The sequence below is a fragment of the Aethalodelphis obliquidens genome, unplaced genomic scaffold (genome assembly GCF_003676395.1).
Source record: "Aethalodelphis obliquidens isolate GAN/ISIS:26980383/991018 unplaced genomic scaffold, ASM367639v1 scaffold5, whole genome shotgun sequence".
In the NCBI taxonomy this organism is placed as follows: Eukaryota; Metazoa; Chordata; class Mammalia; order Artiodactyla; family Delphinidae; genus Aethalodelphis; species Aethalodelphis obliquidens.
In genome coordinates, this window is record NW_020837949.1 from 4,870,454 (window position 1) to 4,892,047 (window position 21,594).

At 39.9% G+C, this 21,594-nt stretch overlaps 1 protein-coding gene across 9 annotated transcripts in view; it reads left to right on the top strand.

The window, feature by feature from the left end:
- The window catches only part of KMT2C (lysine methyltransferase 2C), a 293,409-nt gene that overhangs the window by 5,526 nt on the left and 266,289 nt on the right, over positions 1-21,594 (top strand). For 4 of the 9 annotated variants that reach the window (XM_027101437.1, XM_027101445.1, XM_027101441.1 and 1 more), the window contains exon 1: positions 16,537-18,104. The exons of the other annotated variants lie outside the window; for them this stretch is intronic. In XM_027101437.1, the coding sequence (XP_026957238.1) occupies positions 17,905-18,104 (200 nt within the window). In that variant the 5' untranslated portion in view covers positions 16,537-17,904. Of the gene's footprint in view, positions 1-16,536; positions 18,105-21,594 lie in introns of those variants that run through there. 9 annotated transcript variants of the gene reach the window in all.

Genomic DNA, 21,594 nt, shown 5'->3' on the forward strand with positions numbered 1-21,594 from the left:
CCCCTCCCCTCCCCCCCATAAATGTATGCTTGTGGTTAGTGTGAAAATCTAGTACAAAGATGAATCTTGAATTTGTAGTTGGAAGTGTCACTCTGCAGAATTGAAGGACTTAAGAACACAAGAGAACCAGGAATGACACAGCTTTTTTTGCACTTTCTCTAGAAAAAACCTCCTGTAAAAGACAGGAAGATTGTTTGCCTTTGCTCCTGCTATTAATTTTGTGATGACAGTAAGTATGTATGATGCACAAATGCTGCAACTGTTTAAGTCTGAGAAATACTTTTCTGTAACTTTTTAGATCTTTCATTTGGCACTGTCAGAGAGCATAAAAGTGTTAAATATATGCTGGGATGGACATTCAACTCTGGAAGAAGGTTCACTGTGGCCAAGAAGGGTCCCCAAAGATTTGGAGGAAGCAGTACATGAATTATACCTTGAAGGGTCGACAGGATTTAGCCAGATCAAGTGAGAAGAAAGTGAGAAGGTATTTGGGGTAGCAGAGTGAATACAGTTATTGAGGGAAGTGGAAGAGATGTTTTCTTGGTGGGGGGATGACCAGCACAGAGGTTTAAGGCAGGGGTTGGGTCTGCCCTGTGATGGCCCTTGAACACCAGGCTGACGAGAGTCCGCGCGTTATAAACTGTTCACAGCCACCAAGTAGGTAATGTAAATGAGCTGCATGCAGCTTGTAAGCTCCTGAATGACAGCTGACATTTTTAAGGCCTTGGGTTGGGGAGAAAATGGTGGGTAAAAACAGCCTGAAGGAGTCCTTATACCTTGCTTAGGAGAAACTGATAGAGAATTCTGGCTGATGGCTGCCAAGTGAGACTGTGAGATGTTTCTAGATACTCTGGTTTTTCAACAGAGGCTCAAAACTTGGATTTGAATGTGAAATCTCTTGATTTTTAAGTATTTTCTATTAATTAACATCTAAAACACAATTTGGAACTACAGCTTGTGGGCTAGGTTTAATCTGTGGACCACGAGTGGACTACAAGTCTTCAGCCTCTGCTTTATGCCTAGATTACTTTATTTTTTAAATTAAAGTTTTATAAGAATATATTTGCAGTCTTCCTGAGGACAGGAATGCTATTATATTATTTTGTGTTCTGTGTCCATTTTATACAGTTGAATGTAGGTATTCATACTGGATGATTTGATGATGACTGTTTTAGGAAAACCATCCTGGTCATAATATGAAGAGAGGAGTTACATGGAGGCTGAGATACAGGATGTTGCATAGTCCTTGTGTGAGGTGATCAAGGCAGAGGGTAGATTGTTGGTAGTGTGAATGGAAAGGAAGAGAGATTTCAGTCGATGCAGAGGAAAAATTTTGAGTTTCTGGCATAGCTGTCTACAAGATAGAAATGTCTGGGAGTATTTGGGGATTTGGGAGAAGAGTTTAGGAGCTAGATTAGGATAAATGTGATTTACTTGAAATCACTGACAATATGAAGAATGTGTGGAAAATAGTAAAAGGATTAGGATGCTTACTTACCCTTAGGAGATGGGGGAAAAAGGGTCAAGAAAGCCCGTAAAAATGAGAAACATGCTCATGGCACCAGAGAAAGGTAGAAAACTAGTAGAGAAAAACTGGCAAGAACAAAATACCCATCAGTGGACTACCATGTAGTTTTTTTATTATTTTAAGTTTTTTTTTAAGTTGAGGTATAGTTTTTTTTTTCAGCCTGTGTTTTATAGCTTTATTTTTTTAAAAAATTAATTAATTTATTTTTAGCTGTGTTGGGTCTTTGTTGCTGTGTGCAGGCTTTCTCTAGTTGTGGCGAGCGGGGGCCACTCTTGGTGGCGGTGCACGGCCTTCTCATTGCGGTGGCTTCTCTTGTTGCGGTGAGTGGGCTCTAGGTGCGAGGGCTTCAGTAGTTGTGGCACGCGGGCTCAGTAGTCGTGGCTTGCTGGCTTTAGAGCGCAGGCTCAGTAGTTGCAGTGCACAGGCTTAGTTGCTCCGTGGCATATGGGATCTTCCCGGACCAGGGCTCGAACCCGTGTCCCCTGCATTGGCAGGTGGATTCTTAACCACGGTGCCACCAGGGAAGTCCTAAATTGAGGTATAGTTAATTTGCAAATACAATCAGGTCTACAGCAAAGTGATTCAGTTATGTGTGTGTGTATATTCTTTTTCAGATTCTTTTTCATTACAGGTTATTATAAGATATTGAGTAGAGTTCCCTGTGCTATACAGTAGGTCCTTGTTGTTTATCTGTTTTATACATAGTAGTGTGTACATGTTAATCCCAAACCCCTAATTTATCATCCACTCCCCCGCATCCCTGCTATCCCCTTTGGTAACCATAAATTTGTTTTCTTTGTCTGTAAGTCTATTTTAAATTGAAGTATAGTTAATTTACAATGTTGTGTTAACTTGTTTTATAAATAAATTCATTTGTATCATTTTTTAGATTCCACATATAAGTGATATATGATATTTGTCTTTGTCTTTGGCTTACTTCACTCAGTTTGATCATCTCTAGGTCTATCCATGTTGCTGCAACTGGCATTATTTCCTTCTTTTTTTATGGCTGAGTAGTATTCATTGTGTATATATACCACATCTTCTTTATCCACTCATTTGTTGATAGACATTTCGGTTACTTCAGTGTTTTGGCTGTTGTAAATAGTGCTGCTGTGAGCATTGGGGTGCACGTATCTTTTCAAATTAGAGTTTTCTCTGGATATATGCCTAGGAGTGGGATTGTAGGATCATATACCATGTAGTTTTTATCAGGACAGAGAGGTAGACTTGTAGGTACTGAAGTGGGAGAATATCTGTGATAAATTTGTTGACTTGAGGAAAAAATTTCTGAGAGTTACAAAGCAGTAAGTTTAGTACTAACTCTGTTTTGTAAAAAGCATACAGACCCAAACTATGTATATATTTTGTTATAGAAAATGATTTGGAAGGATACCTAATACATGTACACGTACTTTCATATGTAGATCTATGCAACTTTTAAAAAGCCAATAAATTTTTTTTTTTTTTTAACATCTTTATTGGGGTATAATTACTTTACAATGGTGTGTTAGTTTCTGCTTTATAACAAAGTGAATCAGTTATACATATACATATGTTCCCAAAAAGCCAATAAATTTAAAGCCATAATCTTGTTTTACAAATGAGAAAACTTAAGTTCTAGGGACATCACTGATTCCGGAGCCAAGATTACCTGAATTCAAATCTGGGTTCTACTACTTACTAACTACATTTGACCTTGGGAGGTGACTTAACTTTTTGTGCCTTGGTTGCCTCATCTGCAAAGTGGTCACACTAGTACATCTAGTTGAGGTTGTTGTGAATTTATATATGTGTAGAATTTAGACCATGTCTGGCACGAACTAAATGCTATTACGAGGCGGTATGATGAGAATTTGTTGTTACTGTTACTGCTACTGTTGTCAGTTATCTTCACGTCTTACTCTGACATCATAGAATGTTATTGGCTGACATGTGATGAGGTGCCCAATTCACTCCAGAAACACCATGGTATAGAATAATGTAGTACTTACGGTGGGGGTGAGGGCGTAAAGATCGCCCTTCTGCACAAGATAGAAAAGCTAAGTCAGCAGAAGTCTATAGAATGTTTCTTATTATAACACATGAAAAACAACCAAGAGTGTTTCCTAGAAGCTGTATGTGTAGTAATGTTATTACAAAATTATTAAAGTTTTTTTTTATTACCCAAACTTGTGGATGTTGTCATAGTGGTCTTTTTATATTACACCTCTGCTGACCACAGTTTTCTTAGTAGGTCTCCCTAAATGAGATGTATTATTAGGTGGTTTTAAAATGATTTCTTATGTCTTTTTATACTGGATCACTTAAAAAAAATAAATTTATTTTATTTATTTATTTTTGGCTGCATTGGGTCTTCATTGCTGTGCGCAGGCCTTCTCTACTTGCGGCGAGCGGGGGGCTACTTTTCATTGTGCGTGGGGTTCTCATTGCGGTGGCTTCTCTTGTTGCAGAGCACACGGGCTCTAGGTGTGTAGGCTTCAGTGGTTGTGGCATGTGGGCTCAGTAGTTGTGGCTCATGAGCTCTAGAGAGCAGGCTTAGTAGTTGTGGCACACGGGCTTAGTTGCTCCGCAGCATGTGGTATCCTCCCAGACCAGGGCTTGAACTCATGTCCCCTGCATTGGCAGGTGGGCTCTTAACCACTGCGCCACCAGGGAAACCCTATACTGGATCACTTTTAATCTTTATATCTCAGTGTTTCCCATTTACATTAGAAGCAACATAGTTGATGGTCATAGTGAAGTTTGTGTCGTTTTGTTCTTAATGTCATCCTCTAGTGGAGCCTAGCAAAAAAAACTTCCTTGATTTCCTGATTTTTGGGATCCTAATGACATGCACACGTGTTTGGGGTAAGCACCCAGTTGCATATGAAATAACAATATGAAACATATTAAAGAATAACTATATTCTTTACTTTAAACCTCTCATCAATGAATTGTTCTACTAGGGTTGAAGCATTTGGTTAGCATGGCCAAGTTTTGGTTTTTTTTTTTTGTTATAAAAATATTTATTTATTTGGCTGCATCGGGTCTTAGTTGTGGCACGCGGGATCTTCGTTGCAGGATGCGGGATCTTTCGTTGTGGCATGCAAACTTCTCTCTAGTTGTAGCATGCAGGTTCAGTAGTTGCAGCCCACAGACTCAGTAGTTGTGGCATACGGGCTCAGTAGTTGTGGTGTGCGGGCTCTAGAGCGCACGGGCTTAGATGCCCTGTGGCATGTGGGATCTTAGTTCCCCGACCAGGGATTGAGCCTGCATCCCCTGCGTTGGAAGGCAGGTTCTTAACCACTGGACCACCACGGAAATCCCGGCCAAGGTTTTCTAATGTTAGACTTATGTACTTAAGAGAGTTGTAGAATATTAAAACTGACGAGAATTCCAAGAACATTTAGTCTAACCCCTTATTTTACAGACAGTTGAGCCCCAGAGAGATCATAGCATGCTAGAGGTCATACGTTAGGGTGTTAACCTGTTCAGTAAATAAGTGGGGAGAAGGTAGTCTGTAATATTGGTGACCCCCAGTGAATGCCTACTGGCATTCATACTATTGTATAGTCAGCTCCCCATGTATCTTGGTGAGCCCTGTGATTCAGTGGAATGCAGCAAAAATGACATTATGCTAGTTTGTGGCTTAAGTTTTAAGAAGGCCTGGAACTTCCACTTCCGCCTTCTTGGAGCACTGTTACCATGCAAGAAGCTAGGCTGTACCTTGCTGGAGAGACCATGCAGAGAGGGAGGGATTCTGAGACTACGTGGGAAGAGAGATGCCCAACAATCCTAGTATCTCAGCGAGTCTGGCCCCTAATCAACTTGCTCATTGAATACGGCTACAGACTGACCACCACTGAGACTAGCAGAGGAACCAGTCAGCTGAGCCCAGCCCAGACTGCAAAATTATGAATAAATACAATGGTGGTTGTTTTAGTCTGTTAGATTTGGTGGTGATTTGTTATATAGCAATATAGAATGGAAGCAGATGATTTTGTGAATTAAGACACTCTAAGAGTAAAAAATATTTGAGATGCAAATGATAAAAATCATTATTGTTTTCCAACTTCTTTTACTGAGATAGGTTAGGTGAGGTTGTCCCCTACCCTCTGGCCCTCATTTCTCTAGGATATTTTGAAGTAGAGATGGATTTTTATTATTGGGGTATTTAAATGGTATTTAAAAGTATAGTTGCCACAGTGTAGATTCGACTATAATTTTTTTTTTTGACCACACCACGTGGCTTGTGAGATCTCAGTTAGCAGACCAGGGCTCAAACCCACGTCCCCTGCGTTGGAAGGTGGATTCTTAACCACTGGACTACCAGGGAAGTCCCACTTATTTATCTTATAACTGGAAGTTTGTACCTTCTGACCACCTTCGTCCAGTTCCCCTCTCCCACCCCTTCCTCTGATAACCACAGACCTGATCTCTTTTTCTGTGAGTTTGTTTTTGAAATATAATTGAACTACAACACTATGCTAGTTCCTGGTTTACAACACAGTGATTCAGTATTTCTGTACATTACAAAGTGACCACCACTAGAGTAGATTTAGAACCCTGTTACCAAGGGTGGGAATGGACATTGCAGAAGCAGGCAACAGTCTCCACCAGGTTGAGCAACCTGTCTCCATAGGCCTAGGCTTTCTGATGTATGAGAACAGTGACATTGAACCACTTGGGATGGAGGATAGACTTCATAATTGATTGGTAGTGACTGCTTATAATGCTTTGTTGAACCCTGAGTCCCTGGTTTTCAGCCTCTGCGGGGAGAGGAATTAGTAGAAGTAATTATTTTGGGTAAATAGGGGAGTATTAGCATGCTACCATTTATATACCACCCCTGTACACCTTGGCCTTTTTAATGTGCAGTTACTTCAGTTTTTAAAATCTTTTCATTGAAAATATCTGACTCTGGGACTTCCCTGGTGGCTTGTGGTTAAGAATCCGCCTGCCAGTGCAGGGGATATGGGTTCGATCCCTGGTCTGGGAAGATCCCACATGCCATGGAGCAACTAAGCCTGTGTGCTACAACTACTGAGCCTGCGCTCTAGAGCCTGTGAGCTGCAACAACTGAAGCCCGTGCTGCGCAACAAAGAGTAGCCCCCGCGCACCGCAACTAGAGAAAGCGCGCGCACAGTAATGAAGACTCAACACAGCCAGAAGTAAAAATAAATAAATAAATAGGTAGAAAATATCTGACTTTTCTGCTAACCTTTGGACCATTTTTTAATCCTTTAAAAAATATCCTAATACTTAAAAAAGGGTGCTAAGAGACATGAGTCCCAACTTTGTGCAGAACATTCCTAAAGCTGAGATGGGGATGATGTAGAGAAATACTAAACTCCTTCTTATGTGTACGTCAGGAGATCTAGAGTATGGCGGGGTAACAACCAACCTCAGTTCTTAGTGGCTTCAGACAGCAAGGTTTATTCCTTGTTCATGCTGCATGTTCATCATGGGCTGGCTTGGGAGCTTTCCTCTACAACACCTACATCCAGGTGGAGGGAGACACCATCTCTGTTTTCCACAGTTGCCCAGGCCGGAAAAGGAGAACACGGGAGGTTGTGCTTTGGCTCTCGGAGACTACAGAAGGGACACATGTTGGTTCCGTTTACATTTTGTTGGCCCGAGAAAGTCACGTGGTAGAATCTAACTTCAAGAGGGCAGGGAAGTGAAATCTTACCATACTTCTGGAGGGAGAACTGGAAATAGTTGGTGAAGAGCAGTGATAAATACCGCGGAGTAACATTTAGCTTAGTACAAAAATTCACTTTTTTTTTTTTGGCTGTGCCGTGGGGCATGCAGGATCTTAATTCTGCAACCAGGGGTTGAACCCATGCCCCCTGCAGTGGAAGCACAGAGTCCTAACCACTGGACTGCCAGGGGGTTCCCCCAAAATTCATATTTGACTTTGGAGTATGTTTTGTTACCTATGATTGAATATGACCATCTGATGGACTGTTGTATTACAACATATTAATTAAGGGATGTGTTTAATAATACTGTTAAATATAAAAAACATTTTCCAGGACTTCCCTGGTGACCCAGTGGTTAAGAATCCGCCTGCCAATGCAGGGAACATGGGTTCAAGCCCTGGTCCGGGAAGATCCCACATGCCGCAGAACAACGAAGCCCGTGCGCCACAACTACTGAGCCTGCACTCTAGAGCCCGTGAACTACAACTACTGAGCCCGGGTGCCACAGCTGCTGAAGCCCGTGTGCCTAGAGCCTGTGCTCTGCAACAAAGAGAAGCCACCACAATGAGAAGCCCGTGCGCAGCAACGAAGACCCAACACAGCCAAATCTAAAAAACAACAACAACAAAAAACGTTTTCCAGAGGTAGAAATAACATAGGAAGCATAGGGCTTGGGCTCTTGATTCTTTCTTTCTGTACTGTACTTCATGCTTTCTTCCTTTCTCCCACCCGCATGAAAGGAGGGAAGGAATCAAATGATAAAATTGCTATGTAATGTTAGTGAGATTATAGGTGACTTAAAATCTATCCCCCCCCCACACAAAGTAAGTTCTTAAAGCATATGTTTTATTTTCAGTCAGGGTTTCGTTGTCTATTTGTTTTCTGTTAATCACCAAGAAGATGTTACTGAGCATCTACTGTGCACTGTACACTGGAGAGACCAAAATAAGACACATCCCTACCCTTGGTTTCTACCAGTTTGGAGCAAACTATAATGTAAAACGACAAATGCTACAATGGAAGATTGCACAAAGTACTGGGGAAGCTTAGAGAAGGAAGAACTTTAAGGCAGGGGAACTGATAAAAGACTGAGTTGAGTCTTGAAGAATGAAAACAAACTTGATTGAAGGGAATGGGAAGGTGAGGAACAATTAAGCACATGGCCGTTGTGGGTTGGCACTTGTCGTGCTCACCAGAAGTTATCTCCTTTGATACTTAACAGTAACATCAGTAGAATCATTAGTTCCAGTTTTACACATGAAGGAGCTAAATTTCAGGAAGATCACATAGTTGGTAAGTGATTGAGTCAGGATGTAAGTCCAGGTGTGTCTGACTCTGGTTTTTGCTGTTTCAGAAACTCCAGTCCAACTTTCAGCTATAAGATGAATAAGATCTGAGGTTCCAATGTACAATATGATTTCTGTAGTTGATAACCCTGTATTATATAATTAAAATTTGCTAAGAGAGTAGAAAGGAAATATTCTCTGTCTCACACTACATATATGTGAGGTGATGGATATATTAATTAACTAGATGGGAGGGATCCTTTCGCAATGGATATGTATATCAAATCGTCATGATATCTTACAATTGTAATTGTGAATTATACCTCAATAAAGGTGGGGAAAAATGCTCACGAAAAAAAGAAAGAAACTCCAGCCCATTTTGTGAGTAAATAAGTGAAAGTAAATTGGGAAGTTTGAAGTTTTACTGTAGGCAACAGGGAGCCATTGAAGATGGCTACAGAAGAATAGCATTGTATCTTTTTTTAAAGTCTTTATTGAATTTGTTACAATATTGCTTCTGTTTTTATGTTTTGCTTTTGTGGCTGTGAGGCAGGTGGGATCTTAACTCCGCCACCAGGGATGGAACCTGCACCCCCTGCATTGGAAGGCAAAGTCTTAACCACTGGACAGCCAGAGAAGTCCCAGCATTGTATCTTTGTTAGAAAAATAACCTTGTCAATAACAATTGGGAAGATGGTATGGAGGGAGTATAGATAACCCATTTGTGGTGTTACAGGGACCAGAATGAGAACCCAAAGTGATTTACCATACTGGGTTTTTTTCTCTTCCAGTTTTATTGAGATATCATTGACATACAGCACTGTATAATTTTAAGCTGTACAGCATAGTGATTTGACTTATGTACATTTTGAAATGATTGCTACAATAAGTTTAGTGAAAATTCTTCATATCGTATAGATAAAAAAGAAAAAAGAAAAAATATTTTTTCCTTGTGATAAGAACACTTAGGATTTTCTCTCATATATACTTTGGTTTTTTAAAAATAAATTTATTTATTTGTTGGCTGCATTGGATCTTTTTTTTTTTTTTTTTGCATTGGATCTTTGTTGCTGTGCGTGGGCTTTCTCTAGTTGCGGCGAGCGGGGGCTATTCTTCGTTGTGGTGTTTGGGCTTCTCATTGCGGTGGCTTCTCTTTGTTGCAGAGCACAGGCTCTAGGCACGTGGGCTGCAGTAGTTGTGGCATGGAGGCTCAGTAGTTGTGGCTCGTGGGCTCTAGAGCGCAGGCTCAGTAGTTGTGGCGCACAGGCTTAGTTGCTCTGCGGCATGTGGGATCTTTGCAGACCAAGACTCAAAGTGTCCCCTGCATTGGCAGGTGGATTCTTAACCACTGCACCACCAGGGAAGTCCCTGCTGTTTGGTTTTTACATTAAGGTCCATGATACGTTTTGAGTTAATTTTTGTGTATGGTGTGAGGCATGGTCCAAGTTAATTATTTTGCATATGGATGTACAGGTGTTCCAAGGCAGTTTGTTGAAAAGACTGTCCTTCCCTTACTGAGTTGTCATGGCACCTTTGCTGAAAATCACTTGATCATAAATGAGTGCGTTTATTTCTGGATTCTCTAATGTTCCACTAATCTGTATTCCATTCGTTATGCCAGTAGTATGCTATCTTCATTGCTGTAGATTTATTGTAAGTTTTAAAATCAGGTAGTATAATTCCCCCAATTTTCTTCTTTTCTAAAATTATTTTGCCTATTATAGGCCCTACGCATTTCCATATAAATATTAGGGTCAGCTTGCCATTTTTTTTTTTTTTTTTTTTTTTTTTTTTGGGGGCGGGCCTCTCACTGTTGTGGCCTCTCCTGTTGCGGAGCACAGGCTCCAGATGCACAGGCTCAGCGGCCATGGCTCACGGGCCCAGCCGCTCCGCGGCATGTGGGATCTTCCCGGACCGGGGCACAAACCCGTGTCCCCTGCATTGGCAGGCGGACTCTCAACCACTGCGCCACCAGGGAAGCCCAGCTTGCCATTTTTGACAAAAAAAGTCTATTGGGATTTTGATAAGGATTATGATGAACCTGTAGCATGAATCTCTTCATTTTGGTCTTCTTTAATTTCAGCAATATTTTATAACTTTCAGTATACAGATCTTGTACTTTTTTTGATTAAATTTATTCCTGAGTATTTAATTCTTTTCGATGCTGTTATAAATGGAATTTTTTGAATTTTATTTATAAATTATTGTTACTATATATAGAAATACATTTTTTAAAAGACAGGCTGACTTTATTTAGGGGAGACTCTACAGTGGGGTTTTGCAGTCAGGGAGAGAGATTGGGCTCAATTCCTGAAGTATAATTTTTATATATGTCATATTCTGTTATCTTGTTAAACTCACTTATTAGTTTTAGTATATTTTGGTAGGTTCTTCAGGATTCTCTACATCCTAACAGAAATCTTTTAACTGATCAGATGCCTGCCTTAAAAATCCCAAACCAAGTTTTATCCTGGGACAAAATGTCTTTCAGGTTCCTCTTTCAAATCTTTCTTGACAGGAGTGATCTATCTGTGTAACTGGCAGCCTAACAGAGATGTGTCTTTTGACAACAAAATCAATTTTCTGTCTGACTCAGGTGAGGGCTAAACAGAAAGACCCACGAGTTAAGAGAAATGTGTACACAAGTAAATAGGTATATTTCATTTTGAGAAGTTTTACAATTTTTGAACAGAACAGCAATGTGACTTTTGGCAAATGACTTCTTGGGCTTTAGTTGCTTCGTCTGCTAAGTGGGATAATAATAATACCTACTTCATTGAGTTGTAAGAATTAAATAAATTAATGTGTGTAAAGCACTTAGCATGGTATCTGACATGATAATCAATTTATATGTTTGTCAATTTTATTAGTATTAAATAGGCAGGAATTAAGTAGGAGGATTAAGAAAGGAAAACTGACTGATCTGAGTTCATCCTAGTGGGGGTGCAGTTAAATCTTGGGTGCCTCTTAATCTTTGTTTTGGGTTACAGATCCCTTTGGATATATCCTCACTTCCCACAGAGGAATGCATACATGAATATAGGTATACACATTTTATATAATTTAAGGGGGAGAGTTCAGTGACCCCCTGAAGCTTATATAAAACCTTTGTAGGGGTTCATCACCCGCAGAATAAGAACGTTTCCTCAGAAAATAAAGTGCTCTGAAGGATCCTGTCTTAGATGCAGAAGGGGATGGAGGCTTTTTCCTCAAAACTGAGTTCTCGAAGGGAATAGTTTAGGAAGTAAACACAGCATTAGCGCTTTTTTCTTGTGGGAAGTCACTTGACAATGACATTCAAGGGAAGGTTCTTTTATGAGTATTATCAGATTTCAGTGGACTGTGGGTGATGTGCACTTCAGAGTGTATATCATGACTGTACCTAAGAAAGCATGTTGAAATGCATGTGAGTGGGAGGGAGGTTGTTATAGGGATAACCTTAAACTGCCCTAACTTATTTTTAAGTAAATTTTCACAAACGTCAGTACTTCAGATATAATTAATAAGAAAGTACTTGTGGCAGACCTTTTGTGGCAGACCTTATGTTGCAATAGTGAGACGGAGAATTGCTCTCAGGTTTTGGATTTTTGCAGGTTAGCCAGGACACAGCTGAGGGAGGTGTTAGATCAGACCGTGAGCTTCTTTTTTTTTTTTTTTTTTGTGATACGCGGGCCTCTCACTGTTGTGGCCTCTCCCGTTGCGGAGCACAGGCTCTGGACGCGCAGGCTCAGCGGCCATGGCTTACGGTCCCAGCCGCTCCACGGCACGTGGGATCTTCCCGGACCGGGGCACGAACCCGTGTCCCCTGCATCGGCAGGCAGACTCTCAACCACTGCGCCACCAGGGAAGCCCCCGTGAGCTTCTTGAACATGGTGCCTGTGATTTTTCAATGTTGTGTCCTCAGTAAACAGAGAGTGCAAAGTTTTGCATAGTCTTAATGTTTGTGTTTTTAAATAAATTTATTTATTTAATTAAAAATCTTTGGCTGTGTTGGGTCTTCGTTGCTGCACGCAAGCTTTCTCTAGTTGTGGCGAGCGGGGGCTACTCTTCCTTGCGGTGCGCGGGCTTCTTGTTGCGGTGGCCTCTCTCCTTGTGGAGCACAGGCTCTAGGCGCACGGGCTTCAGTAGTTACGGCATGCAGACTCAGTAGTTGTGGCTCGTGGGCTCTAGAGCGCAGGCTCAGTAGTTGTGGCGCATGGGCTTAGTTGCTCTGCGGCACGTGAGATCTTCCGGACCAGGGCTCGAACCCGTATCCCCTGCATTGGCAGGCGAGTTCTTAACCACTGCGCCACCAGGGAAGCCCTGTTGTTGTTTTTTAAAAAGTGATGAAGGCTGGAAATACACCAAGGTGTAGATCTCTTTTCCCTCAGTAATTAACTTATATAAGGAATTATTCTCTGTGGCTTCATTTCTCTTTTATTTTTTATTTTATTTTATTTTATTTTTTGCGGTACGTGGGCGTCTCACTGTTGTGGCCTCTCCCATTGTGGAGCACAGGCTCTGGACGCACAGGCTCAGCGGCCATGGCTCACGGGCCCAGCTGCTCCACGGCACGTGGGATCTTCCCGGACCGGGGCACGAACCTGTGTCCCCTGCATCAGCAGGCGGACTCTCAACCACTGAGCCACCAGGGAAGCCCTCATTTCAAGTTTTAAAAAATTGTTTTTAGGCCGTCTTTATTGCCAAATTTCACATCGGATGTATATTTATGAGATATCATTATACTTCTCAATACTAGTATTTTTGAGTCCTAATATAGTTCATGGTAACTTTTACCTACCTGTGTTATTAAGAAGCTACTGTCAAATCTTGGCATTTTCTTTGGAGTAAAGATCATTGGGATAATAGTGATAGGTTGGAGTTAATTTGAGCTTTGGTTAAAATAGAATTTGTTTAGTTTAAAATTAGCATGAGTGGGATTATATTATGATATACATAATTCTTTTCTAAAATTTTTGAAATATAATTAGATTATCTTTTTACTTACTAAAACATCAAAACATTGTTGTCTTTTAGTTTGAGTCTGAATTTCTTCTATGTCACCATGTAACCTGTGGATTTCTAATTGTAGAAATCTGTTATTTCAGTCACTTAAATTTTACTTACAATTGTTATTACATTAAATATGGAATATGGAGAAAAAGAAATAAAAGTTCACCCCTTTTCATATCACTCTAACATAGTCACTGTATTTTTGATCTATTTTCTTTCCAAGTTTTTTCATATGCGTATTTTGTTTTCATTTTATTAATGATTGTATATATATAGAATTTTATAGCCTACTCTTCTCCTTAACATGTAAAAGAAAATTTCCATGTTAATCTTCATAATTTTTTGAAAGGTGCTTTATTTTCCATTGAGTAGACTGACATAAACGTCCCGTAATCACCCCTGTTCCTCCACTTCTCTTAATATTATAATTACTGTTGCTTATTATGCCATATAAAATGATCTGGCAGCATTTTTGTAGATAAAGTCCTTTTCATATTTTGGATTATTTTTATAGGACAGATTTCCGTAAGCAGGATTGCTAATTTAAAAGAAAGAAACATTTTGATTCTTGATACATATTTAGAGGTAAGCGGGCTCTAATGTCCAATTGCTGGGTCTCAGGTTCTGGCTCTGTCACTTTCTAGTTGTTGGACTCTGTGTAAGCTATTCAATCTGTCTGTGTTTGTTTACTCATCTGTAAAATGGGGATGATGATAAAAGCCCTGTTATAGGATTTTTGAGAGAGATAAAGAGGGTTCATGTTCAGAAAGCCTTTCAAACAGTGCCTGTTAACTCAGTAAGTTCCTACTTAAATGTGAACTCTTATTTTTATTATAACCTTAAAATGCTCCCCAAAAGGGAGCCAACAGCAACGTGTGTTAGGACCAGTTTCACCGAACTTTGTCATGCATGGTGTATTAAAACCTTTATAAAAGGACTTCCCTGGTGGCACAGTGGTTAAGAATCCGCCTGCCAACGTGAGGGACACAGGTTTGAGCCCTGGTCCGGGAAGATCCCATGTGCCGCGGAGCAACTAAGCCCGTGCGCCACAACAACTGAGCCTGCTCTCTAGAGCCCACGTGCCACAGCTGCTGAGCCCTAGTGCCTAGAGCCCGTGCTCTGCAACAAGAGAAGCCACGGCAATGAGAAGCCCGCACACTGCAATGAAGAGTAACCCCTGCTCGCCGCAACTAGAGAAAGCCCATGCACAGCAACGCAGACCCAACACAGCCAAAAATAAATAAAAAAACAAAACAAAACAAAAAAAAGCCTTTATACAAACCTTTTTACTTCTTAGTTTAATAATTGAGAAATAGTACTTAAGTTTTTTTTTTTTTTTTTTTTTTTTGCGGTACACGGGCCTCTCACTGTTGTGGCCTCTCCCGTTGCGGAGCACAAGCTCTGGACGCACAGGCTCAGCGGCCATGGCTCACGGGCCCAGCCGCTCCGCGGCATGTGGGATCTTCCCGGACCGGGGCACGAACCCGTGTCCCCTGCATCGGCAGGCGGACTCTCAACCACTGCGCCACCAGGGAAGCCCAGTACTTAAGTTTTAAATTTTTGCTTACCTGATTAGTAGGACTAGTGAACATTCCTGTATTTTATCACTTGTATTTCTTGTATGTGCTGAGTCATGTTTTGTCCGTAGTTTGTTGGAGGGGGGGTTTTCTTAATGTTTTTCCTATTATTAATTCTTTATGTAACATGTTTTAAGACATTTACTCTTAAGTATTTTGCTTCCTTTGGCTATATAGAAAATTATCTTTTGTGTAGTTAGGTTCCTTATTTCTTTTAATGCATTATGGTTTTATTCAAGTCTTTGTAGAAGGAGAGAATTAATAAAAAATTTTGTTGATTAGGATAACAACACCTTAGGATTTTTGACTTTTTGGAAAGTCAAAACATTTGATTTATTGTCCTTTTCTGTTCAGTTTTATTCTCTGTCTCATTAGCGCACAGTACTGGGAGGAGAAACTTCTTCAAGTTTTTAAAATTTATTTTTGGCTGTGTTAGGTCTTCGTAGCTGTGTGCAGGAGTTTTCTAGTTGAGGTGAGCTGGGGCTACTCTTTGTTGCGGTGCGCAGGCTTCTCATTGCAGTGGTTTCTCTGTTGCAGAGCACGGGCTCTAGGCATGCGGGCTGCAGTAGTTGTGGCGCGCGGGCTCAGTAGTTGTGGCTCACGGGCTTAGTCGTTCTGAGACACGTGGGATCTTTCTGGACCAGGGATCGAACGGGTGTCCCCTGCATTGGCAGGCAGATTCTTAACCACTGTGCCACTAGGGAAGTCCTTTTTCAAGTTTTAATCATGGAATTGTTCCTATATATTTTTTTAATAACCTAGGATTAGTGGTGAATTTCTGTTTTATAAAGGAAAATATTGAGAAGTTACCTTACTTCATAGTCTTAATGAAAAATGGTTAAATATTACATAAATGCAGTGGTGGTTCTATTTCTTTATTTACTGCCACACGTATTCTATTTTTCTGTAAGTCTTATTACTTTTTCTCTCTTAATATTTGTACTTGTAAGCTGCTAAAGAACAGCCATATGCTTCCTCAAGGTACTTGACTGCACTGTGCCTATAGCTTCTTTTGTAGGTGATATTTAGGATTTTAGGGGAAGTAGTGGGGGAAGTGAGGGGAGCCATAAAGTGGATAAGGGGAATTGATAAGTTAATTAAAGCCAGTAGTACTTGATTAATCTACTGCTGCCCCCAGGATTCAACATCTTAGAGTTTGTGCTTCGATGGAAGGGCACAAAAGGAAGTGAAGGAATTCTGTTAATTGATCATAGGAATGATTTCTCCAAATATAGTATTTTTATTAAATCTTATTGAGTAGTTTTCACCATTGACCAATCTTTGTGCTTCATATACATTTTCTAAAAGACTTTTGTAAATTTAATTTAATTAGGATAAAAATCTTGAGATTGAAACTTGTGTAGAATTTTATTCATATTTGAACCTACATTACAGTGGAAATAAAAATAGAAACTTTTGCATGTGTCTTCTAAAACTATTTAACATAATTCCAAAGTTCATAATAGATAATTCTTTGGAATGATATTATTTAACTTTGTGATATTGAAAGAGTAGACTTCTATTTTTTAGTTGTTTTCTTCTGACCACAGACAGCCTGGCTTGTCTGTGTACAAGTGTCAATCATGCAATCAGCATTTTTGTAGAAGGGTTGCTTTCTTGGTTGTATCTTAAATCTTAACTCCTTTAATTTTGTTATTCTGAATTTTAGTGGGATTACTATAACATTGAAGGTTTGGAGAATATTTCATGGAAGATGATGATTTATAGTCAATGTTCTGAGTTGGTAAGATTTTACAGGGTACCGGATCTGGAAAAAAAAAAAAAGAAATTTTTTGACTTGGCCTTTATCGAAACAGAGTTAAGAATTTGATTCCCATTTCCTGCTCTTCTCCCCCATATTGACAGTCTTTAAAACATTTGTTTATTTAAAAATAGGAATTCTTTAGTAACCAAGACCACAGTTAAATCATAATTTAAGCTAGTTTATTAAAACAACAGAAGTAGACTGAAGTTACATAATGTTTCTTTTTATTTCTTCAGTGCCAGGAGTAGAAAACACTTGGCCAGCTTCATAGAAGATTAGAAAGTTTGAGGAGGAAAAGTAGACCTGTTTATTGAGCGGGAGGGTAATTGTCCATAATTACAGATGCTTGTTTTGAGGCTTGGAAAAGGTGGTTTAAGAAAAACACTTATATTTAAAAAAACCATGATAAACACCTATAAATAAAAGGAGTAAGAAAAATTTGTCAACATATGGTCGCAGTATCTTAAGTAGACTTATTGCATGAAAATTCCTTTGTTAAACGCGGGGGGCGGGGAACGTGGCTCTGGTTTGGGAGAGACCTGAGTAGGACATTTTTGGTAGACGTTGAAGACCATTTTAGGGGGTTAATATGTCAGTTTTGACCTCACTCCAGATAGAATAGAAAGAATTTGGAGATTTACGCATAGGGTTAACCTAAGGTTTTAACGTTGTGACGCAAAATGTGTTTGTTTCCCTTTGTTTCATATTCTCAGCTCCCAACAAAATTTCATTAAATAATATAAAATAATAAAATGGACTTGTTGGTTTATTTGAAATTAAATGGTAGGGGCGAAGTTCCTGTAAAAGGTTAGCAAAGAGTTAACCTTAGGGGCTTTCTCTGTTCGCTGTCTCCAGCAAGGTTCCCGATCTGAGCTTTGGAGAAATCCATCCCACCTTTTTGAGGCGCCTGCTACGCACGGATCTACTTTCTCTAGTCGTGCTTTTTCCTCCACCTACCTTCCCCCTCCTCTTTCTTGTAGGCTCCCCAAGTGTGTGTCTTGGGTGTGTGTTTGGTGGTGGGTGTGTGTGGCGGGAGAGTCTCAGAGCTAAGTTGCAAGAAAGAACCTTAATGCTCATTTATTTTGTTGTGTGTGGATGGGTGCTGCAGTGGGATCGGGGTGGCAGGTCTCGGTTGGGAGCCAGGGAGCCTGCCCTATTGAATCGCGCTGCCGGAGGATGGATGGTGAAGCCGAAAGTGTTCTTATCAAGTGGCGTTGGATCTGGGAGGGTAATATGGCTGATCCCGGCGGGGATAGCAGTTTTTATAAGGTGATTTAAGTACTAAAATGTAAAATGACAGTAAAGAGAGTCAGAAGCCCAAATGCCCTGAGGGTAAAAGTTTTGTTCTTTTGCAGAGGAGCATATTTTTGCATCTGGTTCTGGAGAATGACTTGGCTTGGATTGTTACTGTTAAAAATAAACAAAGACAAAACTAACAGAAGTATTGCATTTCTCTATTATGTGTTTAACTGTATTAAAGCATTAAATATGATAGCACTAGATATTGAGATATGTATTTTTATCGTGGAATCAAATCTGGGTTTGTAAAATAAGGAAAGAACAAATCATACAGGTTTTATATTTTGAATTTGGAATTTGACTGATAGGAGAGTGATAGGAATAAAGTAGTATCTTTAACCCCCCTCTTTGGTTCCCAAGATTTTTTACCTAGTTTCTAAAGTAGTTTTATTAGCTATTCTAGAATAATTCAGCATTTTGATTCCAATTCTGTGTAAATTGTGTGTGGACGTAAGAGTAGATACACTTCTGTATAATACTTAAATCGTAGTAAGAATTTGACACATTTTGAAATATTTATGTAATTTGAAAACTCTGAAAAAACACTTGGACTCAAGTATTCTGTGGCAGGTTTGCGGATTTTCAACATATTTCTTCATGTGTGTTTAACCCCCAGTTATAATTAGAAAAGAAAAAAAAAAGTAAAATCATTGGCCCCTTCACCAGCATTTTAACATATTTCTTCTGGTACTCTGCTAGAATTTAATTAGATCAGAAGAAGAGAAAAAAACCCAACTATTTTGTAGCTAATGTGTTTTAGAGAACTTGTTTCAAGCTGAGAGAAAAACTGTTTGATGAATTTAAATATATGTTCCCTTTCTGTTAAGTAAAAATATGATAGTATAGGTTTAATTTCATTATGTTACAATTTAACTCATATTTAGACTTCTACTTATTCTGAGATATTTAATACTTAAAATACTTATGTGTAATATTTAATATATTTAACCTCAGCTGGCATTAGTTATATATCTTTTTTTCTTGTAAAATCTTATAGTATATGCTAAGTATGATAAACTGTCTCTTTTGGAATAATTTTTATTATATATTGAAGCTGCAGCAGTGCCTGATTTCTAAGTAGAATTTTCTTTTTCTTTTTAAACCTAGGGCATAAAATCCTGCCTGGCTACTTTTCCTTTTTTTCTTTTACATCTTTATTGGAGTATAATTGCTTTACAATGGTGTGTTAGTTTCTGCTTTATAACAAAGTGAATCAGTTATACATATACATATGTTCCCATATCTCTTCCCTGTTGCATCTCCCACCCTCCCTATCCCATCCCTCTAGGTGGTCACAAACCACCGAGCTGATCTCCCTGTGCTATGCTGCTGCTTCCCACTAGCTATCTACCTTACGTTTGGTAGTGTATATATGTCCATGCCTCTCTCTCGCTTTGTCACAGCTTACCCTTCCCCCTCCCCATATCCTCAAGTCCATTCTCTAAGTAGGTCTGTGTCTTTTTTTTTTTTTTTTGGAGGTTCGTGGGCCTCTCACTGTTGTGGCCTCTCCCATTGCGGAGCACAGGCTCCGGACGCGCAGGCTCAGCGGCATGACTCACGGGCCCAGCCGCTCCGCGGCATGTGGGATCTTCCCGGACCGGGGCACGAACCCGTGTCCCCTGCATCGGTAGGCGGACTCTCAACCACTGCGCCACCAGGGAAGCCCAGATCTGTGTCTTTATTCATGTCTTACCCCAGGTTCTTCATGACATTTTTTTTTCTTAAATTCCATATATATGTGTTAGCATACGGTATTTGTCTTTCACTTTCTGACTTGCTTCACTCTGTATGCCAGACTCTAGGTCTATCCACTTCATTACAAATAGCTCAATTTCGTTTCTTTTTATGGCTGAGTAATATTCCATTGTATATATGTGCCACATCTTCTTTATCCATTCATCCGACACTTAGGTTGTTTCCATCTCCGGGCTATTGTAAATAGAGCTGCAGTGAACATTTTGGTACATGACTCTTTTTGAATTATGGTTTTCTCAGGGTATATGCCCAGTAGTGGGATTGCTGGGTCATATGGTAGTTCTATTTGTAGTTTTTAAAGGAACCTCCGTACTGTTCTCCATAGTGGCTGTACCAATTCACATTCCCACCAGCAGTGCAAGAGTGTTCCCTTTTCTCCACACCCTCTCCAGCATTTATTGTTTGTAGATTTTTTGATGATGGCCATTCTGACTGGTGTGAGATGATATCTCATTGTAGTTTTGATTTGCATTTCTTTAATGATTATGATGTTGAGCGTTCTCTCATGTGTTTGTTGGCAGTCTGTACATCTTCTTTGGAGAAATGTCTATTTAGGTCTTCTGCCCATTTTTGGATTGGATTGTTTGTTTTTTTGTTATTGAGCTGCATGAGCTGCTTATAAATTTTGGAGGTTAATCCTTTGTCCGTTGCTTCATTTGCAAATATTTTCTCCCATCCTGAGGGTTGTCTTTTGGTCTTGTTTATGGTTTCCTTTGCTCTGCAAAAGCTTTGAAGTTTCATTAGGTCCCATTTGTTTATTTTTATTTCCATTTCTCTAGGAGGTGGGTCAAAAAGGATCTTGCTGTGATTTATGTCATAGAGTGTTCTGCCTATGTTTTCCTCTAAGAGTTTGATAGTTTCTGACCTTACATTTAGGCCTTTAATCCATTTTGAGGTTATTTTTGTGTATGGTGTTAGGGAGTGATCTAATCTCATACTTTTACATGTACCTGTCCAGTTTTCCCAGCACCACTTATTGAAGAGGCTGTCCTTTCTCCACTGTACATTCCTGCCTCCTTTATCAAAGATAAGGTGACCATATGTGCGTGGGTTTATCTGCCTGGCTACTTTTCTAAAAGTAAAGTTAAATGATAGTGAAATATATGTTTTATTTTCTGTAAGGCCCATTGAATTGGAAACAATGTATTTTAACAAGTGTTTAAATTTGAATTTTAACTATTTCATAGTGTATATTTAAGAATAAACAGTTGCTGTTTCCAGTGTAAGATGTTATATTTATTATAAACTTATGATTGTTCTAGTTGTATAGTTTCTTTATGCGCATATGTTTTTAAAAATATTTATTTATATATATATATATTTAAATTTTTGGCTGCGTTGGGTGTTCGTTTCTTCGCGCGGGCTTTCTCTAGTTGCTGTGAGCGGGGGCTACTCTTTGTTGCAGCGTGGTGGCTTCTCTTGTTGCAGAGCACGGGATCTAGACAGCACGAGCTTCAGTAGCTGCAGCACGCGGGCTCAGTAGTTGTGGCTCGCAGGCTCTAGAGCGCAGGCTCAGTAGTTGTGGTGCATGGGTTTAGTTGCTCCGTGGCATGTCGGATCTTCCCAGACCAGGGCTCGAACCCGTGTCCCCTGCGTTGGCAGGTGGATTTTTAACCACTGCACCACCGGGGAAGTCCTGCACATATATATGTACGTACACACACACACACACACACACACACACACACACACACACACACACACA